At 39.3% G+C, this 25733-nt stretch overlaps 1 protein-coding gene across 1 annotated transcript in view; it reads left to right on the top strand.

Annotated features, from left to right (window-relative positions):
* The window catches only part of LOC126235233 (Down syndrome cell adhesion molecule-like protein Dscam2), a 263828-nt gene that overhangs the window by 37302 nt on the left and 200793 nt on the right, over nucleotides 1-25733 (top strand). The window contains exon 6 of the mRNA XM_049943965.1: nucleotides 12809-12933. Coding sequence (XP_049799922.1) covers nucleotides 12809-12933 — 125 coding nt within the window. The remainder of the gene's footprint in view (nucleotides 1-12808; nucleotides 12934-25733) is intronic.

The following is a 25733-nucleotide window of genomic DNA, read 5'->3' as shown; positions in this document are numbered from 1 at the left end:
ATTTTACAGAAGTAACTGCTAGCAGTGTTTGTTCCGCTATCATATAATCATACAATAAAGGATCCTTCTTTCTATTTATTCGCAATACATTACATTTGTCTATGTTAAGGGTCAGTTGCCACTCCCTGCACCAAGTGCCTATCCGCTGCAGATCTTCCTGCATTTCACTGCAATTTTCTAATGCTGAAGCTTCTCTGTATACTGCAGCATCATTCATGAAAAGCCGCGTGGAACTTCCGACACTATCCACTAGGTCATTTATACATATTGTGAAAAGCAATGGTCCCATACACTCCCCTGTGGCACGCCAGAGGTTACTTTAACGTCTGTAGACGTCTCTCCATTGGGAACAACATGCCGTGTTCTGTATGCTAAAAACTCTTCAATTCAGCCACACAGCTGGTCTCATATTCTGTAGGCTCTTACTTTGTTTATCAGGCGACAGTGCGGAACTGTATCAAATGCCTTCCAGAAGTCAAGGAAAATGGCACCTACCTGGGAGCCTGTATCTAATATTTTCTGGGTCTCATGAACAAATAAAGCGAGTTGGGTCTCACACAATTGCTGTTTCCAGAATCCATGTTGATTCCTACAGAGTAGATTCTGGGTTTCCAGAAATGACATGACACATGAGCAAAAAAAGATGTTCTAAAATACTACAACAGATCGATGTCAGAGATATAGGCCTATAGTTTTGCGCATCTGCTCGATGACCCTTCTTGAAAACTGGAACTACCTGTGCTCTTTTCCAATCATTTGGAACCTTCCATTCCTCTAGAGAATTGCAGTACACGGCTGCTAGAAGGGGGGCAAGTTCTTTCACGTACTCTGTGTAGAATCGAATTGGTATCCCATCAGGTCCAATGGACATTCCTCTGTTGACTGATTTCAGTTGCTTTTCTATTCCTTGTACACTTATTTCAATGTCATCCATCCGAGGCCTTTTCCTCCAGGGTGGCCTTTGTGCAGATCCTTTGCTTCTCACAAAACACATTGCAATCAAATTTGTGATGCTATCTGCATCAGTCTCCTATCTAGCAATGTTCCTCTTCCAGAAACAGTGGGCTGGAGCTTCCCACTTATGTTTTACCCCTTGTCATGTGGAATCATACAATGAATGTTTTACTGGATGGGGAACTTCTTATGGCCCCCTCCTCTCCGCCACACACCGTTGGGTGGCTTGCGGAGTATAAATGTAGATGTAGATGTAGATTCAGCCCCTGGCCTTGATTCCATCTGAAACCAGTTACTTCAACACCTCAATCCTCCACAATGACAATATCTCATTCAGGTTTGTAACTGTATTTGGCTCCAAGGTATTTTCTCCTCTCAAGAGAGGGACAGCATTGTCTCTATCAAGAGAGGGACAGTATTGTGCTTCCCATCCTTAAGCTCAGTGAGCATCCATGGTACCATGATAGTTACCAGCCAATAAGTCTGAGTAACATCCCCTGTAAGTTATTTGAATGAATAGTGGCTCGTTGGATCTATTGGGTACTTGAATCTTGGGATAGGGATGGTCTCCAATCGATCAACTGCTTCAGCAGGTTTTTTTCTCAGCACCACCATCTTGCTACAGTTTTTTTTATCAGTGTTCATAAGGTCTGTGACAAGTCTTAGTGCCATCACATCTTACTTACACTCTATAAGTAGGGTCTTCAGGGCCCCTCCCAATTTTTATTCACTGGTTCCTGCCCCACCAGTTGTTTCGACTTCTGGTTAGTGCCATTCTCAGTTCTCCATGGACCAGGAGAATGGCATTACACAGGGTTCTGTGTTAAATATCCTTCTTTTCCTCATCACTGTAACTCGTGGCCTCTGTAGGACCACTGGTCACCCCTGCTCTGTATGTGGGTGATTTCTGTATTTGGGGTGGTTCCCATCCAGTGGCCCTTGGGGCAACACCTCCAGTGTGCCATCCGGCACACTCCCATGTGGAGTCTCTCACACTGTTTCCAATCCCCCCTTCAATCATGGGTGGTGCATTTCTGCCACCATACTATGGTCCATCCTGATCCAGAGCTCTGCCTTGACACTCAGTGCCTGACTGTGGACCCCAACTCCATTTCCTGGGTATTCTTTTGACAGCAAGCTTATTCAGCTGCCCCGTGTCCACCTTCTGAAGATTGGCTGTTTCAAAAACTTGATGTCCTTCACTTCCTTACCCACACCTATTGAGGCATGGATCATTCAGCTCTTCTCCTCTCTAATTGGGCCTTAGTTGTGTTCCATTTGGAGTATGGTTGTCAAGTTTATGACTCAACTGCCCCTTCCATGCTGCTTCATGTGGACACGGTCCACCATCATGATATCCCAACCAACGGCTTTTGCACTAGTCCTGTCAATAGTCTTCTGGTTGACACTGGGATCCCCTCCCACTTTTAGTTCAGCAGTCCCAGCTTCTGGTTTCCTATCCTCCTATCTATTCTTTTCACAGCATTGGGATGTCACCCACCTGCTGCCTGCCATTGACTGGGGTTACTGGTAGGGCTCTGCCTTACTTCTCTCTCCATCTTCCCTCTTTGTACTGTTCCCCACATTCTCTTCCGAACATTCCCCCTTGGTTAGTTCCTTGGTCTCAGATTCAGATGGATCTCTTCCAGGTCTGAAAGCTTCCATCACTTCAATGATGCGTCATTGTTTGTTCAGCCCACTCTTTCGAGAGTTTTGGGATGCTGTTGTTTTTTACACTGGTGGCTCTAAATCCACCAATAATGTGGGATATGCCTTCACATCTTCTGTTGGCATGAACACCATCTTTTGCCTGCCACGTGCGGGGTGTTTACCAAGGAACTGATCATCATATCCAAGCCCTCTGCTTTATTAAATGATACTCTCTCACCCAGGTTTTATTATGTGCGTATTTTATGAATGGCCTTCAGGCTATTGCTTGGTGTTTCTCCCACCACCCCTTGGTCTCTGCTATCCATGACCTTCTCACTGATCTTGACTGTGCTGCTAGTTTGGTTGATTTCCTTTGGGTTCTCCTCCACATGGGATCCCAGGTAATGATCCTGCAGATTGTCTTGGTTGGGTGGGAAAGTCAGGAAGGGGAGGGGGAATGGAGGGGACAGCCATCTACTCCCCCTTTTTCATGACCCTTTTCATGAATTTACATTGAATTCCTTGTGGCTCAGTCATGGACTGGCTCTTGGAGGGTCACTCCTTTGTCTAATAAATTCTGTACAATTAAGGGGACTCTCACCACATGCCATTGTTCCCTCCACTTCTGCCATGAGTCTACCATTCTCTGCCATCTTTCTATCAGCAATACCATGATGACCTTTTTTTTTTTTTTTTTTTTTTTACTGCATAGTGAGCTGTCCCCCATTTGTAGTTGTGGGCCCCCCTTCACTGTGAGCCATATTTTTCTGCACTGCTCCCAGCATTTGGCCCTTCACACTAAATATACCTTCCCACTCTCCTTGTCCTGGACATTAATGGACAACCCTTATGTTGTTATATCCATCCTCAGTTTTCTTCATGAAAATGGTTTTTCCTTCCAGATTTACGTACCTGAATTTCCTTGTGGAACTGGAGTCTCCCAGTTAGTGTTGGCAGTGGTTTGGTAGACCTGCAGCCTTGCCTCCAATGCTAGCCAGGTCCCCCCCCCCCTTTCCCCTATGTTTTGTCTGGTCTTTTCTGCCATTTTATTTCCTCTTTTCTTGTGTCTTCTTCCCATGGTGCTGTCCCCATTTTGTCGCAATCATGATATGATTGGGATTGAAATGGGTCGGTGGTGGTGCCGGTACCCCATGACGCATACTGCCTTTGGGGCACCCACTGCTCTTGCTATTCCTCTCATTACCCCCCCCCCCCCCCAAAAAAAAAAAAGTTCCATTCTATTCTTTACTCTTCCTGTGACTCCAACATTCCTTCTGCCTGTTCTCATTTCCCATTGACTGAACTGTGCTGTTGGTGCGGTTCCTTCTTTAGTTACTGCCACATTGGATAATGGGACTGATGACCTCAGACCTCATTGTATTCTCTTCCTCCCCTCCCCCCCCCCTCCCCCCCAATCAACTGACCCTCTCTTTACATACTGAAGAATCAGAATGACATGTATTATCGAGATAATAAACAATATTGGCTTGTTTATTTATTTATTTATTTTATTTATTTATTTATTTATTTAGCATCCGTGTCATTGTTCTCCAATACAGTGCAAGGAACACTGCTTAGTATGTCTAAATATCATATATCAGTTTTAAAATCAGCTGAAACTATAAAACAGTATTAAGAGAGGATAATATGGATACTTCAAAATGCTGTATCATGCAATAACATTGAATACCAGTGGGAAATAATGAAAGATGTAGTGGAGACATCAGCAAATGAAATGCTAGGATGTGAAGTAAGGCATATGAGACCTCCATGTTTCAATTCTGAATGTGATGGTGTATAAGTGGACACTACAGCCATAGTGTACAAGAAGGATGGTGGAGCATTACAAAGAAAATATTACAAAGAAAAACAGAGGACTGAACAGAGAACCTACCAGAGAAGAAAGACAGAATGGATCAAAGTAAAAATTGAAGAAATTGAGCTTTTGAGGAACAAGAATGAGCCAAGATAATTTGATAGAGAAGTAAATGCAGCATGAAGCCATTCACTAGTAGAACAAGTCTGACTAAAGATGAGGCAGGAAAAATTTGAAGTGAGGGAAAAGAGAGATGTTACAAACTCCTCAACCCCAGAACAATATCAAGAAACCCAGCAGAGGTACACAATGGAGAAAATGATTCTGATAGCACAGATCCACCAAACCTAGAAGAAATAAGAGCTACCCTGAAGAAACTGAAAAACAACATGTCAGTGGAAACAGACTTTATCCTGGCAGAGCTACTTAAGCAAGGAGGCAGTGAACTGGAACAGATCTTCCTAAAGATGACTACTTTAGTATGGACAGTGAAGGAAATGTCCCAGAAATGGAAAGAATGAATAATATGCTCCATTTACAAGAATGGAGATCAGTTGGAATGTGATAACTATAGGGGGATCACATAACTTAACTCTGGCTATAAAGTATTCTCCAGATAATATTCAACCACCTCCTTCCAATAATTCAGAGAAAGATGGGGACATATCAGTGTGGATATCTAACAGGAACGTCAACTCTGCAGATCAGATCTGTACTCTACAGGTAGTCATAGGGAAGATGATCAAATTTAGGACTGACATTCATCATCTATTTATATACTGTAAAGATGCACATGGCAGTATAGATAGAGTAGCTATAGTATGCCCTGAAAGAACTGGAAATCCCTAGAAAAATGGTAAGGCTAGTGACAATGACAACGAGTGAGAGATGAAGTAGCATAAGAATAGGAAGAATGATTCCTGACACAATGAATATCGAAAATGTGGTGTGGCAGGGAGACACACTGGCCTTCCTTATTTTTAATGCTGCCTTGGAGAAGGTGGTGAGAGATGCATGCTTTTTGAGTGGGGCTACAATCTACCATCAATTGGTGTAGATACTCTCTTATGCAAATGACATAAATATAGTGACATGAATGGAAAAGGCAGTGGGTGAGACATTCGTTGCACTTGACTAGGCTATCAGAAATGTGGGATTAGACATAAACCAGCAGAAAACAAAATATGTGGCTGCCAGAAAGGGGCACAAGGAGAACATGCCGGCTTCGATAACAATGGGAAACCATACCTTTGAGAGATTGAGCAGTTCTGGCACCTTGATTCAAGAGTCACCTACTCAAAAGACATTTTCCATTTTCCATTAAGTCAAAAAGAGACTAATAGCAGCCAATAGAGCTTACTTTGCTTTAACAAGTCACTTTTCAAGGCTTCTGATCTACTGCACCAAGAGTTACATCTACATCTACATAGATACTTCACAAGCCACCATACAGTGCATGGCGGACAGTACCCTTGTCACTACTGGTCATTTTCTTTCCTGTTCCACTCACAAATACAATGAGGGAAAAATGAGCATCTGTATGCCTCCATATTTTCCCTAATTTCTTGTATCTTATCTTCATGGTCCTTATATGCAATGTATGTTGACAGCAGTAGGATCCTTTAGCAGTCAGCTTCAAATGCTGATTATCTAAATTTTCTCAATAGTGTTTCTCAAAAAGAACGTCACCTGCCATCCAGTGATGCAATCTTCCAGTAAACATTCACTGCAGTTAGTAATGTTGTCTTTCAATCTAACTCACACTGTAAACTTTCCAACTAGGATCACTAAATCCCCAAGGACAGCCATTGATAACATTTTTATAGATAAATCAAAGGAACAAAATCATATCATAAAACCTGTTATAAATGGAATATCAGATCATGACATGCAGCTCCTTGTTTTAGATGTAAATTCCTAGCAGATTATCAAGACTGCTAAATCTGAGTACAGGAGAGTAGTCAATCAACCAAAAATTGAGTGTTTTAGAAAACTGCTCAAAGATATGAACTGGAAAGATGTTTATAGTGCTCATGACATGAATGAAAAATATAACACATTCATGAACAATGTCAGTACCACGTTTGAAAACTGTTTTTCTCTAAAAGTTACTCAAATTAAACAGAAATCAATAATAAAACCATGGATTACACAAGGAATAAAGATTTCCTGTAAGACAAAAAGGAAAATGTATCTGTCGACCATGAATAGCTCCAATGCTGATGATTTAGATAAATACAAGGAATACTGTAAAAAATTAAAAAAAGTAATTCAGACGTCCAAACAAATGCACTACGAGAAGAAGATAGCAATGTCAGGGAACAAAATAAAAACAATATGGGATATAGTGAAAGAGCAGACTGGTAGAACCAGAAAGGAACAGGAACAAATAGCACTAAGGGTAGATGACACATTCGTAACTGATGGGCATAGTGTGGCAAATCTATTTAACAAGTACTTTATATCCATTACTGATAGAATGGGACTCTCAGGATCAGTAAACAATGCCCTTGAATATCTGAAACTAGCCTTCACAAATAGCTTCAAGTACATGAATATATCACTCACTTCACCAAAAGAAATAACGTCCATAATAAAATCTTTAAAAACAAAGCATTCTAGTGGGTACGATGAAATATCAACAAAGTTAATTAAGGCATGTTCTTGTGAGTTTAGTACAATTCTAAGTTACTTGTGTAACCAGTCAATTATAACTGGGACATTTCCTGACTGTCTAAAATATGCAGATGTTAAGCCTCTATTCAATAAAGTGGATAAAGAGATACCATCGAACTACAGACCGATTTCACTTTTGCCAGCATTCTCAAAAATTTTAGAAAAAGTAATGTACAGGCAGCTGCTCAACCATCTGACCACAAATAACATATTATCAAGAACACAGTTTGGATTTCTGAAGAGTTCTGATATCGAGAAGGCTATTTACACCTACAGTGAAAATGTACTTAATTCATTAAATAACAAATTACAAGCAGCAGGTATTTTCTGTGATTTGTCAAGGGCATTTGTTTGTGTGAACCACAATATCCTTTTAAGTAAATTAGAATTTTATGGTGTCACGGGCAGTGCTGCAAAATGGTTCAAGTCATACCTCACTAACAGGAAACAAAGGGTGTCAGTGCAAGGGACTAGTGAATTAAGTCATCAGTCATCATCAGAATGGGAAGAAATTACATGTGGTGTCCCACAAGGATCCATCTTAGGGCCATTGCTTTTTCTTGTGCACATTAATGATCTCTCATCAGTTACACTGCCAGAAGCAGAGTTCGTTTGTTTGCAGATGACACAAGTATTGCAATAAATAGTATGTCAAGTGTAGTTCTAGAAATATCTGCTAATGATATTTTCATGGATATTAATAAATGGTTTAAAGCCAACTCACTGACATTAAACTTCGAAAAGACTCACTATATGCAATTTAGAACCTGTAAGAGGTTTCCACCCAGCATATGCATAAAATACGAAGAAGAGCAGATATAAGAGGTTGACAGTCTTAAATTCCTGGGATTACAACTTGATAATAAATTCAGTTGGGAAGAGCACACCACAGAACTGCAGAAACGCCTTAACAAATCTTTATTTGCAATTCGAGTGTTAGCAGACATAGGCGACATAGAAATGAAAAAGCTTGCATACTTTGCCTACTTTCATTCCATAATGTCATATGGTATAATATTTTGGGGTAACTCTCCAAGTCAAACAAAAGTTTTTAGAGCCCAAAAGCGTGTAATACCTATTATTTGTGGAGTAAATTCATGGACGTCCTGTAGAAACCTCTTCAAAGAACTGGGTATACTAACTACTGCCTCTCAGTATATTTACTCATTAATAAAATTTGTCCTAAATAATGTATCTCTTTTTCCAACAAACAGCTCAGTTCATACATACAATACCAGGAACAAAAATGATCTGCACAAGGACTTAAAAGCACTTACTTTAGTTCAAAAAGGGGTCCACTACTCAGGAACACTCATCTTCAATAATTTGCCAGTAAACATAAAAAATTTAGTTTCAAATAAAGATCAGTTTAAAAGGAGCCTGAAAGACTTACTAGTGGCCAACTCCTTCTACTCCATTGACGAATTTTTTAATAGAAACAAATGATGTATTGTATATATTCATACTATTAGTATTGTTATTTCAGCTTTAAAAAAAAGAAAAAAAAATTAACATGTTCCACATCTATGAGGATCTCCTCAGCACGGATCCGTGGAACATAAACTAATCTAATCTAATGTAAGTTGACGGCAGTAGGATCATTTAGCAGTCAGCTTCAAATGCTGGTTCTCTAAATTTTCTCAATAATGTTTCTCAAAAAGGATGTCACCTGCCATCCAGGGATTCCCATTTGAGTTCCCAAAGCATCTCTGTAACACTTACATGTTGTTCGAACCTACCGTTAACTAATCTTACAAGACCTGTGCTCACATACGTGTCTGAAACTTGGACCCTAACAGTGAAAGAAATCTAAATGCTGTACACATTTGAAAGAAAGATTCTCCAAGGAATCATTGGCCCAATTTGTGAAAGATACAATGATGAGTGATACAACAACATTTATAAAGACCTACGTATCAGAATAATGGCAAAATCATCCAGATTCAGGTGAGTTGTGCAGGTAGTGCAGATGACTTTTGCAGAAGTACACAGAAATGTATTTCAAGGATGACAGAGAGGGTGTGGTCAGCTGAAAATCAAATTTGAGGTTGGAGTCATCGAGAGTCTCCAGAAAACTGCTTACAGAAATTGTAGAGCTCTAGGAATGGACTCAGATTATTGGCAGAAAACTGTTGAGGAGGCCAAGGCTCACAATGAGCTGTAAAGCCACAAAAGAAGAAGAAAAAGAAGAAACAGAAGTAACATGTAGAAAATATTTGAACAAATAAGTTTTCCGTATGAGAGTAACAAATTAAGTAATTGTTTTCAACCATTGAAAATTCATAAGTATGTAAAATGAAATTTCACACACTGTTTCTGTATTACATGGCCATACATAGCCTCCTGTATTGCTGTGTTATAGTACCTTGGGCAAAGGATCAGTCAACTCTCAGTACACTGCCAAGGAAGTTGACCCCACGTAAAATCCTTTCTAATAATAATAATAATACTTTATTCAACATTGAATGCTTCATTGCATATGAACTAAAACTGGGTATAATTCTTGATACATAACATAATAATACATCTTCTCAATATCTCACTGATTAACAAAATTATTAGATTACAAATAAAATGGTTTGCTTAACACTGTTTACATATTTTTTTCAAAGCACTTCTTATTCTGCATGTAAGTGTGATATTCTTCTAATATGTAAGAGAGATTTGGTTACAGGAATTTCTTTAACTGAAATTTAAGGTTGACTAATTTCGAACCTGCGCATAGTGCTCCCTTTTTTTAGAGCACTGTCTGTGACTGCTGTTGTAAAATTTTTCCTTATTTCTGGTATTGTACCGATGCAAATAAGAATAAATGAGGGGCTTCAGTCTTTCAGCAAGTAATATGGCTTTTAGAATGTACATTTTTACTGTGGTTACATCAATTTTTGGAAACAACCCACAACGTGATTCCTTCTATTTTGCTCCACAGATGATTCTTATAGCCCTTTTTTAAGTAGTTATAGTTTACATAGATTTACTTTGGTTGTTGCTCCCCAAATTTCTGTTTCATAATTCAGGTGAGAGGAAAATCAAGCATGGTACGCAGTTTTTAATAAACAGTGTCTTTGCAGAATGTACTAATCAGTTAACTGCAAATATATTCTTAGACAACTTATGTGTTACAGTATCAACAAGTGTGTCCCATTTTATATTGCTTTGAATTGTTAAACTGATGAATTTTACACTAAACTCTTGTTTTCAGCATCTCTCTTGCACCACAGTCAAAACCAATCTTATAATCATTTTTTTTTTTCTGTGTAAGGTGTGATATGACCTACTGCAATAACTTTTGTTGCTCCATATTGCACCAAAGTTACTCTGCACAAACATATACTTATTATAACCATTATTGAGTTTCATTTGCATCAGTAAGTAAATTGTTCACTGTCACATTCAGAAGAGTTACACATTTCAAAAAGAGTTGATTGTGCATACGGAAGGTCCTAAGGGTGTCTTTTTGAAAAATGTGCAAATATCTCACAGATGAGAAAATTATGATAGAGCTGCTATTAACGAATTAACAACCCTTCACATGAGGAAAATTCAGGTTATGAAGATAACAATGTTGAAACACATAAACTTGATATCGATTCAGATGTATTGTCCCTTCCAGTGTTGAAATCATGAGTATGTCCATTACTAAACATTTCAACATGAATAAGGATGGGCAGACTAAATTGGCAGAAGGAACTAATTAGCCATAGCAAGCCAGGCCTTACTAAAGCAGTAGACTCCAGTTGAATATGTTCCCCTTTATCTTAGTGATAGACAATTAACAGCACTGTTGTTATACTAATATACAAATTACAAAATTTCTTGGAAGTTTGACAGCTCTTGAGATGTACAAGATGCAGACCAAGGGAGATGAATACTTTTCTGAGTTTTCTGCTATATGCAGGAACTTACAGAGCTTTCCATCTCCATTTCAAAAGATTTGTAGAATACAGAGAGGGCTGACATATTCTCAATTATTATCTCATGTTGCAGAGTCCTATTTTTACTTCACTGGATTAAGGATGGCCAGTTTTATATAGGACTACCTCAAAATTTAAAACAAAAATATTACTTCATATGTCAAAGAGACTTATTAGTGCAGAGATATCAGAATATGAGAAAAAAGACCAGGCAACATAGACTATGAGAAAAAAATGTATCACATATGTCCAAATACAAATAACAGCAATAATTCGTAGTATGAATTCAGAGTTTCTCATCATTACAAGACATGAAACCATGAAAGTTTCATTCTTTCCAATGTGAAAAGTATTATCAATTAAACTGTTGACAGTGTAGTCACTGATGCAATATGATCATCCATTCCAACTAGATGTTTACTTGAGACTGGCACTACAGCTGAAACAAACTTGTAGTAAGGAAGAAGCACTAGTACTTAAACTATCTGCAGCTTGCCTGCACTCATTCATTACAAAATTAAAAGTATTAGGTTTTTTGTTGTGTCATGTTAATTTTCAAAATATCTCTGAAAAATTTTGTTTTTTTAAAAGAAAAAAGAAATAAATATTTTCACTGATTATGTTATGGATCAGTTGAAAGAGGTACCTTTCTACCATTAGGTTGCTTTATTGTCTGTCAGTTTGGTATAAATTTTGCAACTGATTCTAAACTAGTTTCCTGATGAGCCAGAGACTTGAAATTTAGAATGTAACTCAGAATTGAAAGAAAATGCAGTATTGACTGATTTTCTTGTCTGCTGTGGCAGAGGCTACTTTGTGTATCACTGCCATTTCCCCCTTTTCCTGTTCCTGTTGAATATTGTTCTCAGGAAGAACAATTGCTGGCAAGCCTCCCTGTGAGTTCATATTTCATTCATTTTACTTTTACACTCTTTTTGTAAGATATATGTAGGAAGAAGCAATATACTGTGTGAGTCGGGTGAATGATTGAAGAATTTCACACATATACATAACTAAAAAGTGGGAAATAATTATTTAAATAAAAATTACTTTTTAGTATACCATGTTTTTAAATTGGAGTAAAGAGTACAAAATAATTTCTGCTAGCCCCAGATACATTCGTAATCCCATACAGATAATCCCGAACATTTGTTATTGTGAATTTTAGTAGCTATAAAAATACTTGTTGTGTGACGAAACATAACTGATGCATGAATAACACACCTCCATACTATTGCTCTACCAATTAACTGATTCACGAATAACTCATGTCTTTACTGTATCTATTGCATGTGTGCCATATTTTTTCATTTTATACCTGACAAGAATTTTCATGCCTATTAAAAACTCACAGTTACAAATTTTCAGGACTATCTGTTTGTGGCTAGAAATCTTTATGGGACTGGGAGACACTATTTTGCATGTTTTAGTCCAATCTAAAAATTTGGTACATTAAAAATTCATCTTTCATTTATGTAATTATTTTTGTTTCTTAGATTCAGGTCAAATTGGCAGAACAAGAGTGTTTGCATCTCAAAATATAATTCACCAGCTTATAGTTAATACTTATATAGGAAATATATTTCTGCAAGAACTGTAGTCCTAATTGGTACCCATTTGTTCCTTCCTCTGGTAATAAATCAGGAACATTGCAGCAACAACAAAGATTGATGAGGGCAAATTGCCAATAATATATTTTTTTCACTGAAAAAAGTAAAAGTGAATGAAGAGAGACTGTAGTTACCATTCTTTTAATTTTGTAATTAGTTTACAGATTAATCACATTTCATTGTTACAGAATTCTGGAAAATGGAAGTCTCTGGATTCAAAACATCCATCCCGAGAACAAAGGATACTACTCCTGTCAGGCCACTAATGGAATAGGAATGGGCTTAAATAAAATTATTTACGTCACTGTTCATGGTATGTTTTTCAAAAAAGTTTATGATGTATCAGCTCATAGAATAACATCATTTATAAACATTAAATTATAATTTAATTATAATTTGAAATGCTATAATCCATCTGTTTGCAATTAAGTTACATCGTTTTTAAGATGAATGCTTTAATAAATACTAGCTGACTACCCAGCATTACCTTGTCTTTCATTAGATACTATGAAGAATAAAATCAATCTATAGTATAAAAGAAACTTAATTTAGTTAAATTTTTTTTAAGTTTAAATATGGTGTACAAATCATAATGTAAACTTTGGTGTAATGTTAATGTAGTTGGAAGTAGACCGATGGTGTCAGAGTCATTACCTGTACATTCAGTAATCAGTACTGTAGCTTTGATACACTGTTTCCAGTGATGAATGATTATTCATAATATGTTGGAGTAGAAAAACATTGTCCTGCATGTATAATTTCTTCCAGAAGCATTTGAAGAGTGCTGTTCATTAAATTTGACTAAGTTTTGACATAAACATCATTGGAACTGTCAACAATTGACCTGAAAATTCCGGAAGTGACTGTAATAGCAACTGTTTTAGGCTATTTTTACAGTTTGCTCCTTCATACCTCACCCCAATCTCTTTGGCTGTTATGTCATCTAATGAGCCCAAAAACTTTGGATTCAGTTCTAGTTTTGGTCAGTTTTACTTATCTTTACAGATTATCATGTCCTTATCCTGTAGCACCCTGATAGGTATGAAATGTCATTAGAAAAATGACCTTGAAGACTGTGTATAAAATACTATTATCATTTCAGTTACTTTTGTATGCCATCCCACATGCTTACATAGGGCTACTAGACATTTTGTACCACCAGTATTTTGTGACAGTGATATGTGTACCATGCTTACTTCAAATTACTGTATGCATTCCATTTTTATACTTTATATGTCACCCCCCATTTTCCACCCGAATTCCCACACTCATTCTTATGGATTAATTGCCATCAGTAGTCTTTGACTAGTAATCAAAATTTCCTGGGTTTCAGCCCAGTCACTGCTTGAATTTTAAATAAAAATGATCGTCAAAGCCAGCCAAAGACTTTCAGTATAAGGAGGCACACTCATTCTGCCAATGGACTTGCCAAAGAGAGTGGAGGAGTGGACAGAGACTCAGGGCACTCCTTTGCCCTTGGGTTAGTAAACTGCCGCTAAAGAGTAGAAGAATCAGCAATTATAAACTGCATGAGGATGCAGAAGGCAATGGAAATCACTGCTTTTAAGAAACCTTGTATAGTATCTCCAGAAAATGTGGCCTGTAATTAAAAAAGCATCACGATGATCACTCCATTGGCTAAAGAGTCCAGATTAGTCACCCATTTGGTCTCAGGAAAGGAATGGAAGGTCATAAGTCTGAATGTTGTTGTGTCATGAAACAAGCTGGCATAATTTAAATTCCCCTCTTATTTTGCCATCTGCCTCCTTAAATTCATTTTGCTACATTTAACTAATTATTATTAACATATGTGAATATAATCTGCATTTCCATAAAATAGAAAGATTGGCCCTCAGTTTTAAAGTAAACAACACCAGATCTAATTTTGTGCGTAGTTTTATGTATGTAATTGATTTTTTATATATCTAAAAACAAAGATGATGTGACTTACCAAACGAAAGCGCTGGTACGTCGATAGACACACAAACAAACACAAATATACACACAAAATTCTAGCTTTCGCAACCAACGGAAAGAAAGGGAAGAAGGGAAAGTGGATTCAGTTACTCACAACCCAGGTTATGAAGATTTTTTAATTTATTTTGACTATTCCTAGTTAGTATCTTTTGTTATAGGGTGAAACCAGTGATTGTTTCTTAACTTAAATTCTATTGTTGACATATAAATATAAATAATAGTTGTAAACTTTGGAAGACAAAGTACTAGTAATCTTAAGTATCTATTTAAATGATTAATGGAAAATCTCATATAAAGATGTGAAACAAATACTAACAAAGAGATAGAGAGGCTGGCCAATACTTACCTCAGCTCAGTACAGCTGATAGATACACAAAAAACAGAACCGAAAATTTACGTTCCTAGTTTTCGGAGCAAATGTTCCTTCATCAGGGAGGAGAGAGGGGAAAGAAAGGGAAGAAGGGACAGTGGATTCAGTTACTCACAACCCAGGTTATGAAGCAACAGGGAAAGGAAAACAGGGAGGGTAGCAAGGATGCAGGCATGGTTGTCAGAGGGAAGCCAAAGATATTCTACCTGATAAGGAACAAGGTTTTTGGAAGAACTTTGGGTGGGTGTTGGGAGAGGTAGTGCTCAAGGGCAGAGAGATCATGGGTAAGTGGGATATTTGTGTAAAGGGATGTAGCATCTATGGTGACAAGAAAGGTTTCAGGTGGGAGAGGAGTGGGAATGGATTTGAGGCGTTCTAGGAAGTGGTTTGTGTCTTTGATGTAGGATGGGAGTGTGCGGGTGATAGGTTGGAGGTGTTGGTCTACCAGAGCTGAGATACGTTCTGTTGGGGCTTTGAAGCCTGCTACAATGGGACGGCCAGGATGGTTCTCTTTGTGGATTTTGGGTAATAGGCTTGTGATATGAAAACACTGCTCAAGAACCACAGGAGGAGTAGGTGTACTTGTAAAGGGCCTGGAGACACATAAAGATTCCAACTGGATTACATCGTTGTCAGACAAGAGATTTTCAAATCAAATATTTGATGATAAAGTATACACAGGAGCAGACACAGACTCAGGTCACAATTTAGTAATGATGAAGAGAAGATTGACGTGCAAGAGAATCATCCAGAAGAATCAATGTGGAAAGAAATACTGAAGGGCTGAGGAATGAAGTGGTGTGTTTCATGTTCTATATGGCTGCAGATACATGTGATAATGGATACCATAATGGATGGTTCAGTTGAAAAAAAAATGGATTTCTCTAAAAATAGCAGTCACACAAGTTAGACAGACATATCTAGGTACAAGGAAGGTAACTGTGAAGAAACCTTGGCTAACAGAAGAAATATATCAGTTGATTGATAAGAGAAGAAAAACAAAAATGGTCAAGAAAAAGCAAGCAAAAAAGGAAGTGCAGGAAAACCAAGGCAAAATAGCTGCAGGAACAGTGCAAAGAAATCCAAGTGAAATGGTCATTGCCTGACTGAATATTATACAGAAAAGTCAAAACATCAGAACAATGTTTAGTGAAACTAAAAGCATAGACATTAACATTAAAGAGTGCAATGGGAATTTTGCTGTGAAGCACAGAGGAAAGAGCAAACAGGTGGAAAGAGAACACTGAAGACCTCTACAAGGAGGAAGGCCTATAAGGTAATGTGATTTGGAAAGAAAGGAGTGTTTGCATGGAGGACAAAGGAGATCCATTTATAAAAGTCAGAATTTGACAGAGTTTTGGAAGATTTGTGATCAAATAAGGGAAAAACCATAGATAATATCCTTTTAAATTTCTGAAGTTATTGCAAAAAGTAACCCAGATGACTATTAAAGTTTCTCTGGAGCATCAAGTTTGAAGACATATGGTCAAATTTCTGAAAAATGTCATCAGTACAATTCTGAAGATAGCAAGACTAGATAAGTGTGAGAACTATGACTCAATCTGTTTACAGGTCAAGCATCCAAGATGCAAACCAGAATAATATACAGCAAATTGGAAAAGAAAACTGCAGATCTGTTAGATGACAAACAGTTTAGCTTTAGGAAAGGTAAAGTCATGATAGAGGCTGGTCTGACATTTTGCTTCACAGTGGAAGCAAAACAAAGGAAAATCCAAGACATTGTTCATAGGGTTTATTGAACAAAAAAAAACATTCATCATTGTAAAATGGTGCAAGTTGTTCAAAATTCTGAGAAAAAATGGGAATAAACTATAAGGAAAGGTGAGTAGTAAATATGTATAAGAACCAAGTGGATACAAGGCCAAGAATGAATTTCTCAGATTAGGAACATAGTAAGAGAGGATTTTGTGTTCCACCCATTATTTTTATTATGAAGAATCAATCATGTAAATAAAAGGAAGATTCAGGAGTGAGATTAAAATTCAGACTGTAAGGATATCAATTATATGATCTATAGATGACATTGTTATTGTCAGTGACAGTCAGAAAGAATTTCAACTTGTTGAATGGAATGACTGGCATAATGATCACACACTATAGACTGGGAATCAACCAAAGAAAGATGAGTGTAATGATGAGTAGAAGAAATGACATTAACAACAAACTTAATGTCAAAATTGGAGTCCATAAAGTAGACAAACTGAAAGAATTATGCTAATTTGGAAGCAAAATTATGCATTATGGACAAAGCAAGAAGGATATAAGAAGCAGACTATCACAGGCTAAGAGGACTTTCCTCATGAAAAATAGTCCATTAGTATCAAATGTAGGACATGCTATTTTATATGTAAGGTGACCATAGCCATATCATTCCATGCTTTGAATAAACAAGACCACTATGACTGTTAGAGTTCTTTATTGGAGAATAATTGTTCTTGTATAAATATCTGTAATATGAATACACTGTTCAAGAACCACAGTAGGAGTAGGTGTACTTGTAAAAAGAAAGGAGACACATGAAGATTCCAGCTGGATTACATCATTGTCAGACAGAGATTTTGAAATCAGATATTGGATGGTAAGGTGTACACAGAAGTAGACTTGGACTCAGGTAACAATTTAGTAGAGATGAAGAAGAGTCTGGTGTTTAAGAGAATCATCCAGAAGAATCAGTGCAGAAAGAAAGACAGAAGGACTGAGGAATGAAGTGGTGTGTTTGTTGTTCTGTATGGTTGCAGATACCTGTGATAATGGATACCATACTGGACAGTTCAGTTGAAAAGAAATAGGCTTCTCTAAAAATAAATACTGCATAAATATTGTTCTCCAATAAGCAATCCTAACACTCACAGTGGTCTTGTTTATTCAAATTATCAAACATAGTCCTTAATTTTAGGAAGAAATTTCTGACAATGTATGTTTGAAGTGCAGCATGACATGGAAGCCATCATAGACTGTAGGGAAACTGGAAAGTAAGTGAGCTGATGTGTTTTAGATGTTGTGCTAAACAAGAATGTTGAAAATTAGGTGAAATGATGAGTAATGAGGAGGTTCTCCACACAACTGGTGAAGAGAGAAACATATGGAAATTATTGACAAGGGTGACGGGACATGTGTTAAGCCATAAAGGAATAACTTCAATGCTACTAAGGGAGCCATTTTGAAAAGAAAAAGAAAAACCCTTCCCATCTCTGCCAGATACAAAAATAGATAGAGATAACAAAAGATAAGAGATAAAAAAAATCATCATAACCGTCAACCTAGTAACACCAAAAGCTGTGAATTTTATGCTAGTCTGGTCATTTTTAATATTTTTACACTCGTTTTGTTATAGGAACATTTTACCACTGAGTCAGAATCTGAATCAGAGGCTCAGACAGTTTTGCGACCATGCTGGCTGCAGATTCCTTGACTTGCGCCATAGGGTGGTGGGTTTCGAGTTCCGCTGAATAGGTCAGGAGTTCACTACACTCAGCTTGTGGCTACACGGGTATCAGTGGCTGTGTGACATGGACTGGGCGGTTTTTTAGGTTAGAAGGCCTCGGGAAAGTACGGGGTGGGCTGCAATCTCAAAGGGTGCATGTCAAATACAGGATTTGCTTGGATCAAGGAACAGTCGGAGTTGTAGTTGGAAATTGTTGTAGTTGTGCTGGGAAAGTCCCTGAGCTTCAAGCGCTAATAGAAAGCACAGAAGCTGAAATCTTTACAGGTACAGAAAGCTGGCTAAAGCCTGAAATAAGTTCTGCAGAAATTTTTACAAAGTCTCAGATGGTGTTCAGGAAAGATAGATTAGGCAGAATTGGTGGTGGAGTGTTTGTTTTTGTCAGTAGTGGTTTAGCTTGTAGTGAAGTCGAAGTAGATACTCCATGCGAATTGGTATGGGTGGAGGTTATACTTAACAGCCAAACTAAGTTAATAATTTGCTCCTTCTACTGACCCCCAGACCCTGATGATATAGTTGCTGAACAGTTCAGAGAAAATTTGAGTCTCGTAACAAATAAATACCCCACTCATACGATTATAGTTGGTGGGGACTTCAACCTTCCCTCAATATGTTGGCAAAAATACTTGTTCAAAACCGGTGGTAGGAAGAAAACATCTTCCGAGATTGTCCTAAATGCTTTCTCCAAAAATTATTTCGAGCAGTTAGTCCACGAACCCACGCGAATTGTAAATGGTTGCAAAAACACACTTGACCTCTTAGCCACAAACAATCCAGAGCTAATAGATATAATCATGACTGATACAGGGATTAGTGATCACAAGGTCGTTGTAGCTAGGCTCAATACCGTTTCTTCCAAATCCACCAGAAACAAACGCAAAATAATTTTATTTAAAAAAGCGGATAAAATGTCACTAGAAGCCTTCCTAAGAGACAATCTCCATTCCTTCCGAACTGACTATGCAAATATAGACGAGATGTGGCTCAAATTCAAAGATATAGTAGCAACAGCAATTGAGAGATTCATACCTCATAAACTGGTAAGAGACGGAACTGATCCCCCATGGTACACAAAACAGGTCCGAACGCTGTTGCAGAGGCAACGGAAAAAGCATGTGAAGTTCAGAAGAACGAAAAATCACGAAGATTGGCTAAAATTTACAGACGCGCGAAATTTGGCACGGACTTCAATGCGAGATGCCTTTAATAGGTTCCACAATGAAACATTGTCTCGAAATTTGGTCCTATGTAAAGTACACAAGCAGCAAGACGCAGTCAATATCTTCACTGCGCAGTGCCGATGGTACTGTTACCGATGACTGTACCGCTAAAGCGGAGTTATTGAATGCAGTTTTCCGAAATTCCTTCACCAGGGAAGACGAATGGAATATTCCAGAATTTGAAACACGAACAGCTGCTAGCATGAGTTTCTTAGAAGTAGATACCTTAGGGGATGCAAAGCAACTCAAATCGCTTGATACGGGCAAGTCTTCAGGTCCAGATTGTATACCGATTAGGTTCCTTTCAGATTACACTGATACAATAGCTCCCTACTTACCAATCATATACAACCACTCGCTCACCGCTAGATCTGTACCTACAGATTGGAAAATTGCGCAGGTCGCACCAGTGTTTAAGAAGGGTAGTAGGAGTAATCCATCGAACTACTGACCTATATCATTGACGTCGGTTTGCAGTAGGGTTTTGGAGCATATACTGTATTCAAACATTATGAATCACCTCGAAGGGAACAATCTATTGATATGTAATCAGCATGGTTTCAGAAAACGTCATTCCTGTGCAACGCAGCTAACTCTTTATTCACACGAAGTAATGGCTGCTATCGACAGGGGATCTCAAGTTGATTCCGCATTTCTAGATTTCCGGAAAGCTTTTAACACCGTTCCTCGCAAGTGACTTCTAATCAAGCTGCGGGCCTATGGGGTATCGTCTCAGTTGTGTGACTGGATTCGTGATTTCCTGTCAGGATGGTCGCAGTTTGTAGTAATAGATGGCAAATCATCGAGTAAAACTGAAGTGATATCAGGTGTTCCCCAGGGCAGTGTCCTGGGACCTATGCTGTTCCTGATCTATATAAATGACCTGGGTGACAATCTGAGCAGTTCTCTTAGGTTGTTCGCATATGATGCTGTAATTTACCGTCTAGTAAGGTCATCCGAAGACCAGTATCAGTTGCAAAGCGATTTAGAAAAGATTGCTGTATGGTGTGGCAGGTGGCAGTTGACGCTAAATAATGAAAAGTGTGAGGTGATCCACATGAGAAATCCACTGGAATTCGATTACTCGATAAACAGTACAATTCTCAAGGCTGTCAATTCAACTAAGTACGTGGGTGTTAAAATTACGAACAACTTCAGTTGGAAAGACGACATAGATAATACTGTGGAGAAGGCGAGCCAAAGGTTGCATTTCATTGGCAGGACACTTAGAAGATCCAACAAGTCCACTAAAGCAACAGTTTACACTACACTCGTTCGTCCTCTGTTAGAATATTGCTGCACGGTGTGGGATCCTTACCAGGTGGGATTGACGGAGGACATCAAAAGGGTGCAAAAAAGGGCAGCTCGTTTTGTATTTTCACGTATTAGGGGAGAGAGTGTGGCAGATATGATATGCGAGTTGGGATGGAAGTCATTACAGCAAAGACGTTTTTCGTCGTGGCGAGATCTGTTTACGAAATTTCAGTCACCAACTTTCTCTTCCGAATGCGAAAATACACTCCTGGAAATGGAAAAAAGAACACATTGACACCGGTGTGTCAGACCCACCATACTTGCTCCGGACACTGCGAGAGGGCTGTACAAGCAATGATCACACGCACAGCACAGCGGACACACCAGGAACCGCGGTGTTGGCCGTCGAATGGCGCTAGCTGCGCAGCATTTGTGCACCGCCGCCGTCAGTGTCAGCCAGTTTGCCATGGCATACGGAGCTCCATCGCAGTCTTTCACACTGGTAGCATGCTGCGACAGCGTGGACGTGAACCATATGTGCAGTTGACGGACTTTGAGCGAGGGCGTATAGTGGGCATGCGGGAGGCCGGGTGGACGTACCGCCGAATTGCTCAACACGTGGGGCGTGAGGTCTCCACAGTACATCGATGTTGTCGCCAGTGGTCGGCGGAAGGTGCACGTGCCCGTCGACCTGGGACCGGACCGCAGCGACGCACGGATGCACGCCAAGACCATAGGATCCTACACAGTGTCGTAGGGGACCGCACCGCCACTTCCCAGCAAATTAGGGACACTGTTGCTCCTGGGGTATCGGCGAGGACCATTCGCAACCGTCTCCATGAAGCTGGGCTACGGTCCCGCACACCGTTAGGCCGTCTTCTGCTCACGCCCCAACATCGTGCAGCCCGCCTCCAGTGGTGTCGCGACAGGCGTGAATGGAGGGACGAATGGAGACGTGTCGTCTTCAGCGATGAGAGTCGCTTCTGCCTTGGTGCCAATGATGGTTGTATGCGTGTTTGGCGCCGTGCAGGTGAGCACCACAATCAGGACTGCATACGACCGAGGCACACAGGGCCAACACCCGGCATCATGGTGTGGGGAGCGATCTCCTACACTGGCCGTACACCACTGGTGATCGTCGAGGGGACACTGAATAGTGCACGGTACATTCAAACCGTCATCGAACCCATCGTTCTACCATTCCTAGACTGGCAAGGGAACTTGCTGTTCCAACAGGACAATGCACGTCCGCATGTATCCCGTGCCACCCAACGTGCTCTAGAAGGTGTAAGTCAACTACCCTGGCCAGCAAGATCTCCGGATCTGTCCCCCATTGAGCATGTTTGGGACTGGATGAAGCGTCGTCTCATGCGGTCTGCACGTCCGGCACGAACGCTGGTCCAACTGAGGCGCCAGGTGGAAATGGCATGGCAAGCCGTTCCACAGGACTACATCCAGCATCTCTACGATCGTCTCCATGGGAGAATAGCAGCCTGCATTGCTGCGAAAGGTGGATATACACTGTACTAGTGCCGACATTGTGCATGCTCTGTTGCCTGTGTCTATGTGCCTGTGGTTCTGTCAGTGTGATCATGTGATGTATCTGACCCCAGGAATGTGTCAATAAAGTTTCCCCTTCCTGGGACAATGAATTCACGGTGTTCTTATTTCAATTTCCAGGAGTGTATTTTGTTGAGCCCAACTACATAGGTAGGAATGATCATCAAAATAAAATAAGAGAAATCAGAGCTAGAACAGAAAGGTTTAGGTATTCATTTTTCCCACACGATGTTCGGGAGTGGAATGGTAGGAGATAGTATGATTGTGGTTCGATGAACCCTCTGCCAAGCACTTAAATGTGAATTTCAGAGTAGTCATGTAGATGTAGATGTAGATGTAGTATGTGTTCCTAGGTAGTAAATCACATAGGTACCAAGTTAGGTTAGATTGTGTCATAAGTGTATAAAGTTTGATTGAAACTGGTCAGGCTTTATTCCAAGAGTGCAGTTTTCTTTCAGATAATAATTTGTATTTGTATCAAGTTTGATTGAAACTGCTCCTTTTGTTTCAGAAGACACACATGATATGAGCATATACTCAAAGTTCCTGGAATAAGATGGGCTGTGTGATCTTGTGTAGTACACAGTTTTCTTGTTAAGCCTTCTTGTTATGTGTTATTGCATAGCCTCTTAATATTTAAATCCTCCTGGCATTAATCAGGGAGGTGTTGTCTGCTTGTAGTGAATTCTTTTGCTATGGCTGTTTTCACCTTGCCTCATTTTTTATTATTACTATTAGTTTGAAAGGTGTAAGTGAGCAAAGTGTGGTTGTGAAATTTTGCTTCCCTCTTGGGAAAAACACTGTAGAAACTGATATAATGTTGAAACAGCCACAAAGATGACACTCTCGGGAAAAATTACTGTCTGAATTGTTTTTTCTCTTCAGAAATGGTGACCTATTGAAGCTTTGTTCTGGACATCTTTTAACTACATGAACATAGAAAAACATTGAGAAAATCAGTGAACTTGTCATTGAAGACAAATAGTGGACCACTGAACATGGAGCAGTGTTAACAAGATTTTCTTGGAACATGGTTCAGTGAATTTTAGCAGAAAATTTGGGACTCCAAAGAGTCATTTCCAAATGTGGGTTTCAGGTTCTTACTATCAATAAGAACAGTCTCAAACAGAATGAGCATTTTTACAAGTTACTTTCTAGTGGTTAATCATGGTTTTATGCCTACACTGAAAAACTGAGAGCACCCCCCCCCCCCCCCCCCCCATGAATGATCAATCTTGTTTGTTAAATTCACTCTTTTCTGTCCATGGGTTTGTCAAAAAGACTGCAGATGTACCAACAAGTTCATCAATTTAACCTTGCTTTTGAAGCAGACGCTGTTCATGTAGAGAAATATTTTGACACTAGTACGAATAGTTACCAATGCAGACAACACACTTCTTTCATTGGCTTAAGCTCTAAGTGTGAAGAAGAAAAATAAAAAAATGAGATGCTGGTCCAGGCAATGGTTAAAATTGAAAATTGTTAAACGAAATATTACACTCAGAACTTGATAATTACATCAACTTTCTCCAAATGGATAGTAAAACTTTTAATAAATGGTTAGAGTTACTTCACCCTCTCAGTGAAAAAGAGGACATAAGTTTGTGAAAATGTATTCATTTCTACATGGTCCTCTAATGACAGTTCATTAAAATATCACAAAATGGAAACTTATATCTGTGGAAGAACTGGAAAGCTTTATTTTAGTTGCCCCCACCCCCCTCCCACTGCCCCTCTTGTTGCATAGAATATTATTCTTAATCTCTTCCTGTACAGTACTTGGCTGGGAAACATGCAACACTTCTACCATTCTGAAAACTGCCAGTGCTCTTTTGTATTTACCCTTAACCATAGTTTCCAAAATTGTGAAAACTAATGATGACAGTGAGATAACAGCTTTTCACTAAACATGAATGGTGAGACATAAACACAAACAATCAGTGCAATCTTGTCAAATCTGCCTTCCATCAGACTTTCTCTCAAACACAGTCCATGTTTGACGAACAATTCAAACAAAGCCACACTTGTTGTGATAATAAAAAGACATTTTCCTTCCTTTGCATGTAGCATAGAATAATTTCAAATATTAGTTAGTGAACTTACGTTAGTCTGCTCTGGAGATGATCTAGAAATGAACTACACCAAAATCAAGATCAAGCTGAAGCAACGAACACCAGAGAGAAGTAAATGTGTTGGGAATACACAAATGCAAAGGGTCACAGAATATGTACAATACTGGCCATAAAAATTGCTACACCACGAAGATGATGTGCTACAGATGCGAAATTTAAGTGACAGGAAGAAGATTCTGTGATAAGCAAATGATTAGCTTTTCAGAGCATTCACACAAGGTTCGCGCCGGTGGCAACACCTGCAACATGCTCACATGAGGAAAGTTTCCAACCAATTTCTCATACACAAACAGCAGTTGACCAGCATTGCCTGGTAAAACATTGTTGTGATGCCTCGTATAAGGAGGAGAAATGCGTACCATCACATTTCTGACTTTGACAAAGGTCAGATTGTAGCCTATCGCTATTGTGGTTTATCGTATCGCGACATTGCTGCTCGCGTTTGTCGAGATCCAATGACTGTTAGCAGAATATGGAATCAGTGGGTTCAGGAGGGTAATACGGAATGCCATGCTGGATCCCAACGGCCTCGTATCACTAGCAGTCGAGATGCCAGACATCTTATCCACATGGCTGTAACAGATCGTGCAGCCACGTCTCGATCCCTGAGTCAACAGATGGGGATGTTTGCAAGATAACAACCATCTGCGCAAACAGTTTGACGACATTTGCAGCAGCATGAACTATCAGCTCGGAGACCATGGCTGTGGTTACCCTTGATGCTGCGTCACAGACAGGAGTGCCTGTGATGGTGTATGCAAGGACAAACCTGGGTGCACGAATGGCAAAGCGTCATTTTTTCGGATGACTCCAGGTTCTGTTTACAGCATCATGATGGTTGCATCCGTGTTTGGCAACATTGCGGTGAATGCACATTGGAAGCGTGTATTCGTCTTTGCCGTACTGGCATATCACCCAGTGTGATGGTATGGGGTGCCATTGGTTACAGGTCTTGGTCACCTCTTGTTTGCATTGACGGCACTTTGAACAGTGGACATTACATTTCAGATGTGTTACAACCCGTGGCTCTACCCTTCATTCGATCCCTGCGAAACCCTACATTTCAGCAGAATAATGCATGACCGCATGTTGCAGGTCCTGTACGAGCCTTTCTGGATACAGAAAATGTTTGACTGC

Source organism: Schistocerca nitens, chromosome 2, assembly GCF_023898315.1.
Source record: "Schistocerca nitens isolate TAMUIC-IGC-003100 chromosome 2, iqSchNite1.1, whole genome shotgun sequence".
NCBI lineage: Eukaryota > Metazoa > Arthropoda > Insecta > Orthoptera > Acrididae > Schistocerca > Schistocerca nitens.
This window is presented reverse-complemented; position numbering and strand designations above follow the sequence as displayed.